The sequence below is a fragment of the Salmo trutta genome, chromosome 7, assembly GCF_901001165.1.
Source record: "Salmo trutta chromosome 7, fSalTru1.1, whole genome shotgun sequence".
Taxonomy (NCBI): domain Eukaryota; kingdom Metazoa; phylum Chordata; class Actinopteri; order Salmoniformes; family Salmonidae; genus Salmo; species Salmo trutta.
The window spans coordinates 45351606-45365575 of NC_042963.1; the positions used below are offsets into that span (position 1 = coordinate 45351606).

A 13970-nucleotide genomic window follows, 5' to 3' on the forward strand; every position below is an offset into this window, starting at 1 on the left:
TGAAGCTATTTATACACCGCATATTGATTGGTCATAACTTCCTCATACACATCTATAGAGAGAAACTGGGTGCAATGCATGACTGAATTTACAGTGCAATGTTAATGTTGATCTCTGTGAGTTTTTGCGCTGCCCCCATATAATTGTCTACAGAAATTTGGTATCCAGTCAAATCAAATTCTATTTGTCACATGTACTGTGAAATGCTTACTTACTAGCTCTTAACCGACAATGCAGTTCAAGAAATAGAATTTAGAAAATATTTACTGAATAAACTAAAGTAAAAAAATAAATAAAAAGTAACACAATAAAATTACAGTATTGAGGCTGTATAGAGGTACAGGTTAGTCGAGGTAATTTGTACATGTAGGTACGTGCAAAGTGACTATGCATAGATAATAAACAGCGAGTATCAGCAGTGTAAAAACAAAAGGGGGGGGGGTCAAAGTAAATAATCCGGATGGCCATTTGATTAATTGTTCAGCAGCCTTATGGCTTGGGGATAGGAACCTTTTGGTCCTAGACTTGGTGCTCCGGTACTGCTTGCCGTGCGGTAGCAGAGAGAAGAGTCTATGACTTCGGTGACTGGAGTCTTTGACAAGTTTTTGGGCCTACCCTTTGTAGTGCCTTACGGTGAGATGCAGAGTAGTTGCCATAACAGGCGGTGATGCAACCGGTCAGGATGCTCTCGATGGTCCAGCTGTAGAAGTTTTTGAGGATTTGGGGACCCATGCCAAATCTTTTTAGTCTCCTGAGGGGGAAAAGGTGTTGCTGTGCCCTCTCCACGACTGTCTTGGTGTGTTTGGACCGTGATAGTTCGTTGGTGATGTGGACTTTAAAAGTCTCGACCCGCTCCACTACAGCCCCATCGATGTTAATGGGGACCTATTCGGCCCTCCCTTTCCTGTAGTCCACAATCAGCTCCTTCGTCTTGCTCACGTTAAGGGAGAGGTTGTAAACTTGAGCAATGCCTCAATAATGCTCATAAGCTCAGAGCTTTGGTGGAGCAAATATGTTTCATAGTGGACCTCAGACAACAATACGTAAGTTGCCCAAAAAATTATTTATCATGATGGACTGTGAAAAGCCAAGGGATCATCATCTATTAACGTATTGTCCTTACGACCAATTGAAGTCCTTCATTTGTCATAGTATCATTTCCTCCTGCTACCTTTACTGTAATTGTCATTTGAAACCATATCAGCCTGAAGATGACCATGTCAGAGCGGGTATTAGATTTTCTTCAATTTAGATAATTGAGGATGTGAGAAAGTTCAGATGGTGTTAAAGGTACAAAGTGTTCTAATAGTATGTGTGCACTGCAGTCTGCTCCTCCCCGCTTTCCAACCTCCTGTCCATACCTTTAGTGCCCCCTGTGGGATATAATGTGTTGTTACAGCGTGATAGGTCCTGACGGAACTCATTTCAAATACTGTAGTACAAATTGTTGTGGGGAAATGTGAGACATGGTGTGTCAGATGTGCCTCCTCCGGGTTAATTAGAATTTGAATTGGATCTTTTCTTAGTCCAGTCAGCACTCACTCCTCAATATCTCTCCTTGGTCAGTACAAAGATCTGGCACATTGTCACGTCCTGACCAGCAGAGGGCGTAATTGTATTAGTTTTGGGCAGGACGTGGCAGAGTTTTTGTTTTTCTATGTTTAGTTAATTGAGATTGGACTCCCAATTGAAGGCAGGTGTGTTGAGTTGCCTTTGATTGGGAGTCCTATATAGTAGTGTGTGTTTTTCTTTGGGGTTGTGGGTAATTGTTTCTGTTCAGTGTGTTATGCTGTCAGTACTGGTGAGCTGTCGGTGTTTTCGTGGTGTTCCAGTTTTCTTTTTGAATTAAATCATGAACACTAACTCCGCTGCACCTTGGTCTTCTTCTCTCCATGACGACAGCTGTGACACACATGCTACTTATTGTACCTCATAGTCCAGTCATAAAGAAAGTAGAGGAGCTTCTGAGTGTGATTTAAATGTTACTTTCTGTTGTAATATATTCATCATCAACCTGTCACACACAAAAACATTTGATTCAACAAATCCAATGAAGACAAATGTGTTCTATTATTGTTAAATGGGTTTTATATTGTTCTATTCTAACACAAACTGACACCACATGTTTAACTGTAAGAAAGCTTTATTAGAAAAGCATTCATTGGCACAGGCAGAGTGGAAGTTAACATTGGCCTAACTAGAATATCAAATGGATTAATGGATACTCTGGATACTCCAGGGTGGCGTTCTCCCTCAAGGGTTAAAGTAGACCATCTTCAGGGAGAGAAGACCCTCAGAGAAGCTACCCACCCCAGGGAGAAGAGTACTTGTGGCTCCTGTTGGGTCTCATGGGAAGAATCTGATCCAACAGTATTTCCAACAGTAGCTGCTGCTCCTGCACAACGGCCTGGATCAGTAGGAGCTGGATCAAATCTGTCACCTGCCTCTGTGGTTTGGGGTTGACTGGTGTAAAACTCAACCAGGTGAATGGACTAACCCTCCTTCCTGCACTCTTGTTGGCTATTCTCCCATTCCTGCTTAGCCTTGGCACGGGAGGCGTGCATGTGCCACTGTCTGATAAGAGTCCGCTCTGCCAATGGGACCAAGAGGTTGTGAGAGGGGCACCTCTCGCCCACCTGCACTGCTCTCCTACTGGTCAGTATAGCAGAGTGGTCTGTGCTACCTGTATGGCTGGATGTAGATCTGGGCAGGCGGTGACATCCGTCATCTCCGGCTACATTAGCTGGGTGGGTTACACAGGAACAACGTCTCGGTGCTTCTGAAGATCAAGGGCTCAGGTAATATGACCTGTCTGACGTCCATTAGCTCTGGTAGCTGCTGGTCCTGCATAGCAGACCGGATTTGTAAGAGCTAGATCTCTCCGACACACACCTTCCTGATATGGCATTGGTAGGCCTGGCTAGCACCGGGGAGGCAGCTGGGTCAGGGATGGGAGAAACAGGTGGACAAGGCACTCGGATGGAAGGAACCGGAGAGGCAGGCGGGGCAGGTATCAGAAAGTCAGACACTAGGTTGACAGTTGGGGTAGGTACCAGAAGGTCAGACACTGATCTGGCAGTTGGGGTAGGTACCTGAAGGTCAGACACTGGTCTGGCAGTTGGGGTAGGTACCTGAAGGTCAGACACTGGTCCGGCAGTTGGGGTAGGTACCTGAAGGTTAGACACTGGTCTGGCAGTTGGGGTAGGTACCTGAAGGTCAGATACTGGTCTGGCAGTTGGGGTAGGTACCTGAAGGTCAGACACTGGTCTGGCAGTTGGGGTAGGTACCTGAAGGTCAGATACTGGTCTGGCAGTTGGGGTAAGTACCTGAAGGTCAGACACTGATCTGGCAGTTGGGGTAAGTACCTGAAGGTCAGACACTGATCTGGCAGTTGGGGTAGGTACCTGAAGGTCAGATACTGGTCTGGCAGTTGGGGTAGATACCTGAAGGTCAGATACTGGTCTGGCAGTTGGGGTAGGTACCTGAAGGTCAGACACTGGTCTGGCAGTTGGGGTAAGTACCTGAAGGTCAGATACTGGTCTGGCAGTTGGGGTAGGTACCTGAAGGTCAGATACTGGTCTGGCAGTTGGGGTAAGTACCTGAAGGTCAGACACTGATCTGGCAGTTGGGGTAAGTACCTGAAGGTCAGACACTGATCTGGCAGTTGCGGTAGGTACCTGAAGGTCAGACACTGGTCTGGCAGTTGGGGTAGGTACCTGAAGGTCAGATACTGGTCTGGCAGTTGGGGTAGGTACCTGAAGGTCAGACACTGGTCTGGCAGTTGGGGTAGGTACCAGAAGGTCAGACACCGGGCTGACAGTTCGGGTAGGTACCAGAAGGTCTGCAAGCCATCATCGGAGAGAGCTAACCTGAGCAGGAGGGTGATAGTGAATTGTGGACTCTCAGGTATGGAAAGGCAAGGGGAAAAATAGAGCACTGTCTTATATTTTCAATGTTTGTTGCTTGAAAATATGCGCTATGAGCAAGCGTTTAGGTGAATGTTTATTCTCAGCCAACTATAGACCTCTCAACTGCATGTAGTGGGTGGGGGGAAAACAAGAAGACTTTATTCTAATTGGAGATTTCACAATGTCAGTCAAACTGTAGCTGCACAATCAAAACTAGCATAATCATAATTTGGATGGCCTTTCTATTAGTAATGATCTTGGGCCTAACAACACCTGTGCCAATATATTCTCTAAACACCGGCTTCCTGGACATTATCTCTTAATTACAGACAGTAGCATACAAGTTGCAAAATAGAACTCAATTGAGTGAACATGAAATGTATTTCAATTTGAATGAAATAGGCCTATAGCATAATGTAGGCAATTTACATTTCAATGCAGTCATCTCGGTTTTAATTTGAAGCATTGTTTGTATCAAGTGCAAAGACATTGGAAACTTTTATTTGTAGTCAACTTTGTTCTGTAGTTATTTGTGGTCTCGGAGAGGCAGATAAACCATGTAATTTTATGCTTAGAGGATATCTTCAGTGTATAAAGTGAGGCGGGAGGACAAAACAGCATCCAACGACGCACTTAGCTGTTCTACGAGTGGCCTGAGGCAGGAGTTTTCAAGTGTTTTGGGAGAAAAAGATCGGAGATTTAACGATGGATGCTCCTACGAAGGTTCTGAAGATGAATTTAGTCTTAAAATGCTTTTGGGAAACCGGGCCCAGGTTGATAACTCCTGCTTGCGCCTCCTGCACATCAGATGGCGCCAAAGTGTCCACTGTTTCTTTTCGTCGGAAAAGAAAGCCAACTTTATGACGCATGCCGTGTTTTGCTCCACGGAAGTGAACGTTTGAGACGCCAGCAAGAATAAGCAAGACCTAGCGAGAAATAAGGCCGTGACCTCGGCGATTTCCAAAAATACAATTGCCGCAATGATCGTAAAGAATTATACAAATGGTCGAAACTCGTAACATTTTAAATGGAAATGTTAGTAGACTTACATTTGGTTTAACAATTTCAAAAACATCTAAATAGTTAATAGCCTTAATAGCACAAATAATATTATCGCATTGGCAATATTGTTAACAACATTGAGATGAATGGTTACAAGATAGTTATGATGATAACAACATCAATAAAAATAACAAAACATTATTTATAATGCAACTATTATTAAAAATAGTAATAGCACTACTATTACTACTAATTTTATAATTATAATAATCAACTTTAGAACACACATTTAAATCATGTTGTTATTTAGCCCATTCATATTAAACTGTACACAATGTTCTGTCATTCATATTGCACTGTACACAATGTTCTGTCATTCATATTGCACTGTACACAATGTTCTGTAATTCATATTACACTGTACACAATGTTCTGTCATTCATATTGCACTGTACACAATGTTCTGTAATTCATATTACACTGTACACAATGTTCTGTCATTCATATTGCACTGTACACAATGTTCTGTTATTCATATTGCACTGTACACAATGTTCTGTCATTCATATTGCACTGTACACAATGTTCTGTAATTCATATTACACTGTACACAATGTTCTGTCATTCATATTGCACTGTACACAATGTTCTGTCATTCATATTACACTGTACATAATGTTCTGTAATTCATATTACACTGTACATAATGTTCTGTAATTCATATTACACTGTACACAATGTTCTGTCATTCATATTGCACTGTACACAATGTTCTGTCATTCATATTACACTGTACATAATGTTCTGTCATTCATATTACACTGTACACAATGTTCTGTCATTCATATTGCACTGTACATAATGTTCTGTCATTCATATTGCACTGTACATAATGTTCTGTCATTCATATTACACTGTACACAATGTTCTGTCATTCATATTGCACTGTATACAATTTCCTGTACATTGCGTCGCAGTAAATGGGAGTCCATTCTACTCAGGAACACCTCTACTTTCCAAATCCACAGAATTACACCCTAATCATTGTCACTGCTAATTTTGTGGCCCTTAAAGTTTTGTCAATCCGCTGAATAGTTTTTTCATGTTGTACATAGTTATTACACCGTAAACAATTTTCTGTATATTATATCACAGTAAAAGGGGGGTCCATTCTACTTAGGAGCACCTGTAAACTCTGTGGATTTATATATATATATGTGTGTGTGTGTGTGTACAGTCCAATAAATTATAGGAGTACACGGACAAAAAAACATTGATGATCAAATATACTTTTTAATCATGTAATATATTTTAGAAAATCTTTCAAAAATTATTTGTATGATAATTATTATACAATATATTAATAATTGTGCATATTTTCCATCATTTTCCCCCAAATTATTAATGTACAAAGTGCACAAGATAGGACTCTTATTCTGAAGGATTTCATAAAGCTGTGACCCGGAAGTACTTAGTTGTTAATGTTTAGACAAAAATTTTTTTAGACATCTTTAAAAAAGACAGGTTGATGACACTTTTCTACTATTACGTGGGGGACTTTTATTTCGAACATTTTCGAAATGCCGTGACCAGGAAGTACTTTTTTAGTGTTGCTGACGAGACGCTGATTTTTGCGCTGTTGTTTTTGTCCAAAAACGAACATAGCTACAGGTATTTTGACTTTTCTAGGTGTTAGCAGTAGTTTTGTGTTTTTTCGTGTTGTGCATTCTGGTTGAGTCATATAGCTAAACCAACAATATTGTGTTTCCATTCGGTATGAGCACTGCAGGCAATCAAACTAGCTAGCTAGTCAGCTAACGTTCACGTTTGGTTTAGTTCGTACACTTTTTGCTTTGAAATCGGTGGTCGTCCACAACCACAACACCATGAAACATTTGACACAGACGTTCAGTGAGGTTTTGTTTGCATTAGCCATGCCTTTTTATATTATATTCTCTTCACACGTTATTTTCTGTCACTTTCCCCAGACAGAAAATTAGACTGCACCCCTTCCCTCCGTCTATCAAGATGGAGAACATGATTAATGAACACCAAAGCCGCAATGATCCAGAGAACAAGGCAAATAACATTGATTTACCTGAAATAAAGATTGAAATAGATGAGATGCGCATTGAGTACACTCAACAGATGAACACACTGGAAGAAGAGAATCTAAGTGATCAGCCAGCAAACCAAGCAGACAGTTCGGATTCATCACAGGAGGATTCTGAGTCTGATTCAGAGTCTTTCTCTTGTACCCAGTGTGACAAGAGCTTCCGTACCGCCTTACATTTGAAAAAGCACCAGATTAGGCACACTGATAAAACCCTACACTATTGCATAACTTGTGAGAAGAGCTTCCCTTATGCATCGCTCTTAAAGCAGCACCTAACAATGCATGATGCTGACAGAACATACTGTTGCACGAAATGCGAAAAGAGCTTCCGCTCTGCACCGTGCCTAAGGAAGCACTTGACAACGCACGGTGAGAAGAATCACGGTTGCACCGAGTGTGATAGGAAATTCTGTTCAGCATCTCGCTTAAAAAGGCACATGACAACACATAGCGGGGAAAGACCACATGTTTGCACCGCCTGCGGGAAGAGTTTTACCCGACCAGAGAGCTTAAAGAATCATCAGCTAAATCACCAAGGGGAGAAGCTGCACACCTGCCACGACTGTGGAAAGAGCTACAGTGTGCTGAAGTTCCTTAAAGAACATATGAAAGTCCACGAGGGTCCCCACATCTGCTCTCAGTGTGGGAAGAGCTACACACTCCTCTACAACTTGAAAATGCATATGTCAGCAGCGCATGGAGAGGAAAAAGCATTGCCTTGCTCTGAATGTGGGAAAAGTTTTGTCTCAGAGTACCGTCTGCGAAAGCATCAGAAGCAAGTACACAGAACAGCCTTCCCCTGCCCTGAATGTGGGCGAAGCTTCTCCACACTGTCCATATTGCAAGAGCATCAGTCAAACCATACTGGTATCAAACCGCATTCTTGTGAGGAGTGTGGGAAGAGCTTTGGACTTCTGGATGGTCTTCAGAGGCACCAGTACACTCACAGGCCCAAACCAGAAAAATCCTGCCTCTGTGAGGAGTGTGGAAAAAGCTTTCTTAACCTCACCCAACTGGCCAGACATAAACAAGTTCATTCCAATATTAAGTCCCACACTTGTGAGGAGTGTGGTAAAAAATTCAAACAGATCGGAGGTTTGAGAATACACCGCCGCACTCACACAGGGGAGACACCGTTCTCTTGCAAAGAGTGCAGTAAAACATTTACGCAGGCCAGCTCCTTGAAGGTTCATATGTTAACCCACACAGGAGAGAGGTCATTCTCTTGTAAGGAGTGTGGCAAGACATTCAACATTGCAAAGACATTACGGCTTCACATGCGCATTCACACAGGAGAGAAACCACATAAATGCCCTGATTGTGGGAAGGGATACCATCACGCTCAGGGACTCAGAATGCACCTGCTATTTCACAAGGGGGAACGACGGCACACATGTACTTACTGTGACAAGAGTTTCTTTCTGCCAGGACATTTAAGAGCACACATTCGACTACACACTGGAGAGAAACCTTACCTCTGCTCTAATTGTGGGAAGAGTTTCAATCGGGCTTGGAATTTAAAGCAACACAAGAAAATATGTCAGTGATTTATTTCACCACAAACTGAACTTTCCACAGCATGCAATTGTGGGGCTCCTTTTTTGTAATATTATGCCTATGATACATTGTGCTCTATGCCAAACTAGTCTAATAATACATTAAATAAAGGTGGTGACTTATTTTGCATTGAACTTGCATTACATTTGCTTTATCCATTTATAATCTGTATGTTGTTGTGGCAACAAAGTAGATGACATGCTCTATGTAGCCTACTTTGGCTGGGCCATATTGTGTGATGGGGATACTTGTACTGTATGACTAACTTTCAGTGTAGAATGATTGATTTGAAATGTAAACATGTGTCCAAAATGAACCCTAGAGGGTAGAACTAACCCAAGCATTTGGATATTATCATATCACTGTAGCAGAGAAACCTCCAGCTTTATTCAATGCCTTGACATGTACATTCTCAAAAACTACTTAGAAACAATATACAGCTACATTATTTCTGTCAATATGCTATACTGTATATACACTCAGTGGCCAGCTTATTAGGAACACCCATCTAGTACTGCGTCAGACCCCCTTTGCCTCCAGAATAGAATTCTTCAGGCATGAAATGTTGCTCAATTGGTATCAAGGGACCTAATGTGTGCCAGGAAAACATTCCCCACACCATTACACCACCGCCACCAGCCTGTACCCTGTACCATTGACACCAGGCAGGAAGGGGCCATGGACTCATGCGGCTTACGCCAAATTCTGACTCTGCCATCACATGGCGCAACACGAACCGGGATTCGCCGGACCAGGCAACTTTTTTCCACTCATCAATTGTCCAGTATTGGTGATGGCGTGCCCACTGGAACCAGTTCTTCTTGTTGTTAGCTGATAGGAGTGGAACCCAGTGTGGTCATCTGCTGTAATAGCCCATCTGTGACAAGGATCAAAGAGTTGTGCGTTCTGAGATGCTGTTCTGCACACCACTGTTGTACTGCGCTGTTATTTGCCTGTTTGTGACCCACCTGTTAGCTTACACGATTCTTGCCATTCTCCTTCGACCTCTTATCAATGAACTGTTTTCGCCCACAGAACTGGCGCTGTCTGGATGTTTTTTGTTTGTCGCACCATTCTTGGTAAACCCTAGACACTGTCGTGCGTGAAAAGCCCAGGAAACCATGTGTTTCTGAGATACTGGAACCAGCACGCTTGGCTCCGATAATCATACCACGCTCAAAGCTGCTTAGGTCACTCGTTTTGCCCATTATAACGTTCAATTGAACAGTAACTTAATGCCTCGATGCCTGTCTGCCTGCTTTATATAGCAGGCCACGTGACTCGTCTGTAGGAGCAAACCATTTTCGCGAACGGGTTGGTGTACCTAAAATACTGGCCACTGCGTGTATATTGCTTTGTAAAATAAGAACAAAATAATCCTGAATATGCCTTGTATAATCTCAAACATCCCTCTGTAGCATGGCTTAAACTAGCCTAGCCCTTTTCACCGTTTATTTTTACCATTTGAATACATGTATTCCAAAAAAAAAAGACTGCTCTGTGTTATTTTTCTTTGTTGCAACTGTATTAGTATTTAGAGACGATGCACCAGTAGAGACCACACTATGAGTTAAATTTCTATGTTGGGTGAATTTTATCAAGACAAGGTATATTCTAATTATGTTATTGTTGAATCATATCCACTCCACACAGGACATGGCTAACATAACAGAGAGAACATCAGTGTATTCAATGTTTCTAAGGTAAACCCCTGTCTTGTACTATACTACTGTACACCCAGGCAAGGTGAGCATACCTCAGTAACTAGTCTGTGTTCCATGTCTTTGTCCAGGTAAATTCCTCCCTCTTACTGTACTGTACTTCGGGTATCAATCAGAGGGAGACGGGAATGTGTCCGCTTTGAATGAAATCTAATCCTCCTTCACTTACATCCTCGGGGTCTACGTTTTGGCCTGCTCTCTCACTCTCTCTGTGTGGTGCTCAGGTGTGCACTTACAGGCTGAGACTCAGTGTCATTACCGCTCTAATCACATTCGGGCTCCGGAGCAGGTAGGCACTGATTCTGGAAGCATACAGGGAAGGCTGCTTATACTGTAAGTGCTACTTTTGTGTTATGAGAAAGTGTTGCTGCTCTGAACTTGTGATATGGTCTGTAAACAGCTTGTTCTTGCCCTTCAATTGATTCTGCAGGACATTTGTTGGAAGATGCGCCAACAGCAAGGAGAAGATCGTTGCTGGTGTTTCTCGCATCTAAAGTACAGAGGTCATCTTCTGCTTTAATGCAATTAGTGATAACTTGATGCCAAGAAATGGTTTAAATACTTGGTTCACATCTCTGTCATTACAGTGTCTAGTATACTGTCCATTAACTTACATTATTGCCAACTCTGTCTAAGTTATAGATTATACTCAATGACTCTGTTCATTCAGGCAATGTGCAGCTACAGTATGTTGGTTAGCTTACTGTATATTCAATTCTAGCTATTGTTTTTGACCTGGTATTTGAGTTACTGTTTGTATTGGTTTCATGATGCAAGTCGAAGTTAAGCCTAGAGTAAATCCCAAAACAAATATCTCTTGGGCCCCATACATTCCCAATAAAGTTAATTCCTCCCTTGAGGGTTCACTTTAGTAGAGAAAAGTGCTATACGGCACTCTACATTCCAATGTTGTTTCTTGGGCGTATTATTTGGGTGTCGTGCATTTACTTCTCCCATTATGAATAGGCTATACGACCCACAATGTGAGAAAGGTAGCCCATACAGTTAGGAAGACGGTCCAATTAGAGTCCCATCACCAGAATGATGGGAATATTTACTGATGAAGTGAATGGCTTCTGTGGTGTGTGTGTAAGCTTTGAATTCACAAAGCATTGGCTAAACACGCCTTCTGTATGTAACATTGTATGGTGGCTTGGGAACAGTCAAATCAAAGTTTACTGGTTGCATACACAGTTTAGCAGATGTTATAGAGGGTCAATAGAACGGAGTCAAACGTGGGGTTTCCAAATGTTTCATCTGTTTGATACTTTCCATTTATTCCATTCCAGCCATTACAATGAGCCCATCCTCCTATAGCTCCTCCGACCATCCGCCAATGGTATGCACAATAAAAATTTATACTATGAATGAAATGTACAGATATTACAGTGAGCTTTCAAGAATCCAGTATATAAACAGTGTAACAAAATGCAATGTTGTAAATATATTCAAATGAGTTATGGGAAGAATACAGTACATGAATACATAGTGTGAAAAACAGTAAAAAAGAAATGGTCCCGTGTTTGATGTCCCTACGTTCATGCGACAGCAGCTTTTACTGTGTGTGTGTTTGTGAGTGTAGGCCAATGCTTGTGTGGGAGTGTATCTGAGTACAGACAGGGTTGGGTAGGTTACTTGTAAATGTAATTAGTTACAGTTACTAGTTACCTTATCCAAACTCAATAACGTAATGATTACTTTCAGTTACTTTTGGATTCCTTTCCCCTAAGTAGGCAACCAAAAAGGATCCATCAAACGCTTTTGGTGTGTCATAGTGGTCTCTGACCTGTGGTCTGACTTGCTGAGGTGGAACAAACTTAAACTTGCAACTGTTTTCAATGCTGAATTTAATGTTATTGAGAAAACAGAAAGGTGTCATAATGTATTTTTTTGCAAACCTCCTGAATATTACTGAATTTAAAAGTATTCCAAGAAGTTTTTTGTCATCAGATTACATGTAACTGATTACTCCCCAACTCTGAGTAAAATAGTCTGCATGTGTATGATGTGTGTGTGTGTGTGTGTGTGTGTGTGTGTGTATACCTATTCATCAGTATGTGGATGTTGGTGAAACCTTGACTTACCTGTGATAATGTGAAAGCCCTCTCAACTCATTGTACTGGTCAAAGTTTGGTCCTGTTTTGTAATACACCTCTCAGTTAATTTGGCTGTTAATTTGTTGTTCACTGTCTGGGCTATGACCAACACCTGACTAATGACATTTTGACAGACCCTCTCCCTCCCTTCTCCTTGACAATGAAAAACATTTTGGTCTGGTTTACTGGACCCTTATTAATTCTTTAGATATTTTTGTCAGATGTTACTATGGAATACTGAAGTATAATTACAAGCATTTCATAAGTGTCAAAGGCTTTTATTGACAATTACATGAAGTTGATGCAAAGAGTCAATATTTGCAGTGTTGACCCTTCTTTTTCAAGACCTCTGCAATCCGCCCTGGCATGCTGTCAATTAACTTCTGGGCCACATCCTGACTGATGGCAGCCCATTCTTGCATAATCAATGCTTGGAGTTTGTCAGAATTTGTGGGTTTTTGTTTGTCCACCCACCTCTTGAGGATTAACCACAAGTTCTCAATGGGATTAAGGTCTGGGGAGTATCCTGGCCATGGACCCAAAATATTGATGTTTTGTTCCCCGAGCCACTTAGTTATCACTTTTGCCTTATGGCAAGGTGCTCCATCATGCTGGAAAAGGTATTGTCTGTCACCAAACTGTTCCTGGATGGTTGGGAGAAGTTGCTCTCGGAGGATGTGTTGGTACCATTCTTTATTCGTGGCTGTGTTCTTAGGCAAAATTGTGAGTGAGCCCACTCCCTTAGCTGGGAAGCAACCCCACACATGAATGGTCTTAGGATGCTTTACTGTTGGCATGACACAGGACTGATGGTAGCGCTCACCTTGTCTTCTCCAGACAAGCTTTTTTTCAGATGCCCCAAACAATCGGAAAGGAGATTCATCAGAGACTTTACCCCAGACTTTACCCCAGTCCTCAGCAGTCCAATCCCTGTACCTTTTGCAGAATATCAGTCTGTCCCTGATGTTTTTCCTGGAGAGAAGTGTCTTCTTTGCTGCCCTTCTTGACACCAGGCCATCCTCCAAAAGTCTTCGCCTCACTGTGCGTGCAGATGCACTCACACCTGCCTGCTGCCATTCCTGAGCAAGCTCTGTTCTGGTGGTGCCACGATCCCGCAGCCGAATCAACTTTAGGAGATGGTCCAGGCGCTTGCTGGACTTTCTTGGGCGCCCTGAAGCCTTCTTCACAACAATTGAACCGCTCTCCTTGAAATTCTTGATTATCCGATAAATGGTTGATTTAGGTGCAATCTTACTGGCAGCAATATCCTTGCCTGTGAAGCCCTTTTTGTGCAAAGCAATGATGCCGGCACGTGTTTCCTTCCAGGTAACCATGGTTGACAGAGGAAGAACAATGATTCCAAGCACCAACCTCCTTTTGAAGCTTCCAGTCTGTTATTCGAACTCAATCAGCATGACAGAGTGATCTCCAGCCTTGTCCTCGTCAACACTCAGACCTGTGTTGAGAGAATCACTGTGTTGAGAGATTCAGCTGGTCCTTTTGTGGCAGGGCTGAAATGCAGTGGAAATGTTTTGGGGGGATTCAGTTCATTTGCATGGCAAAGAGGGAC

At 42.3% G+C, this 13970-nt stretch overlaps 1 protein-coding gene across 1 annotated transcript; it reads left to right on the top strand.

Moving 5' to 3' along the window:
* Nucleotides 1-6466: 6466 nt before the first annotated feature.
* LOC115197498 (gastrula zinc finger protein XlCGF26.1) lies at nt 6467-10074 on the top strand. Its single transcript, XM_029759111.1, has 2 exons — nt 6467-6581; nt 6899-10074. Exon 2 carries the CDS (start codon nt 6939-6941, stop codon nt 8571-8573), a length of 1635 nt encoding a protein of 544 aa, XP_029614971.1. The 5' UTR covers nt 6467-6581; nt 6899-6938; the 3' UTR covers nt 8574-10074.
* Nucleotides 10075-13970: the final 3896 nt, after the last annotated feature.

What these genes read in the sequence shown, in the direction of transcription:
- LOC115197498 (XM_029759111.1), top strand. Translation starts at nt 6,939, where the DNA reads ATGGAGAACATGATTAATGAACACCAAAGCCGCAATGATCCAGAGAAC.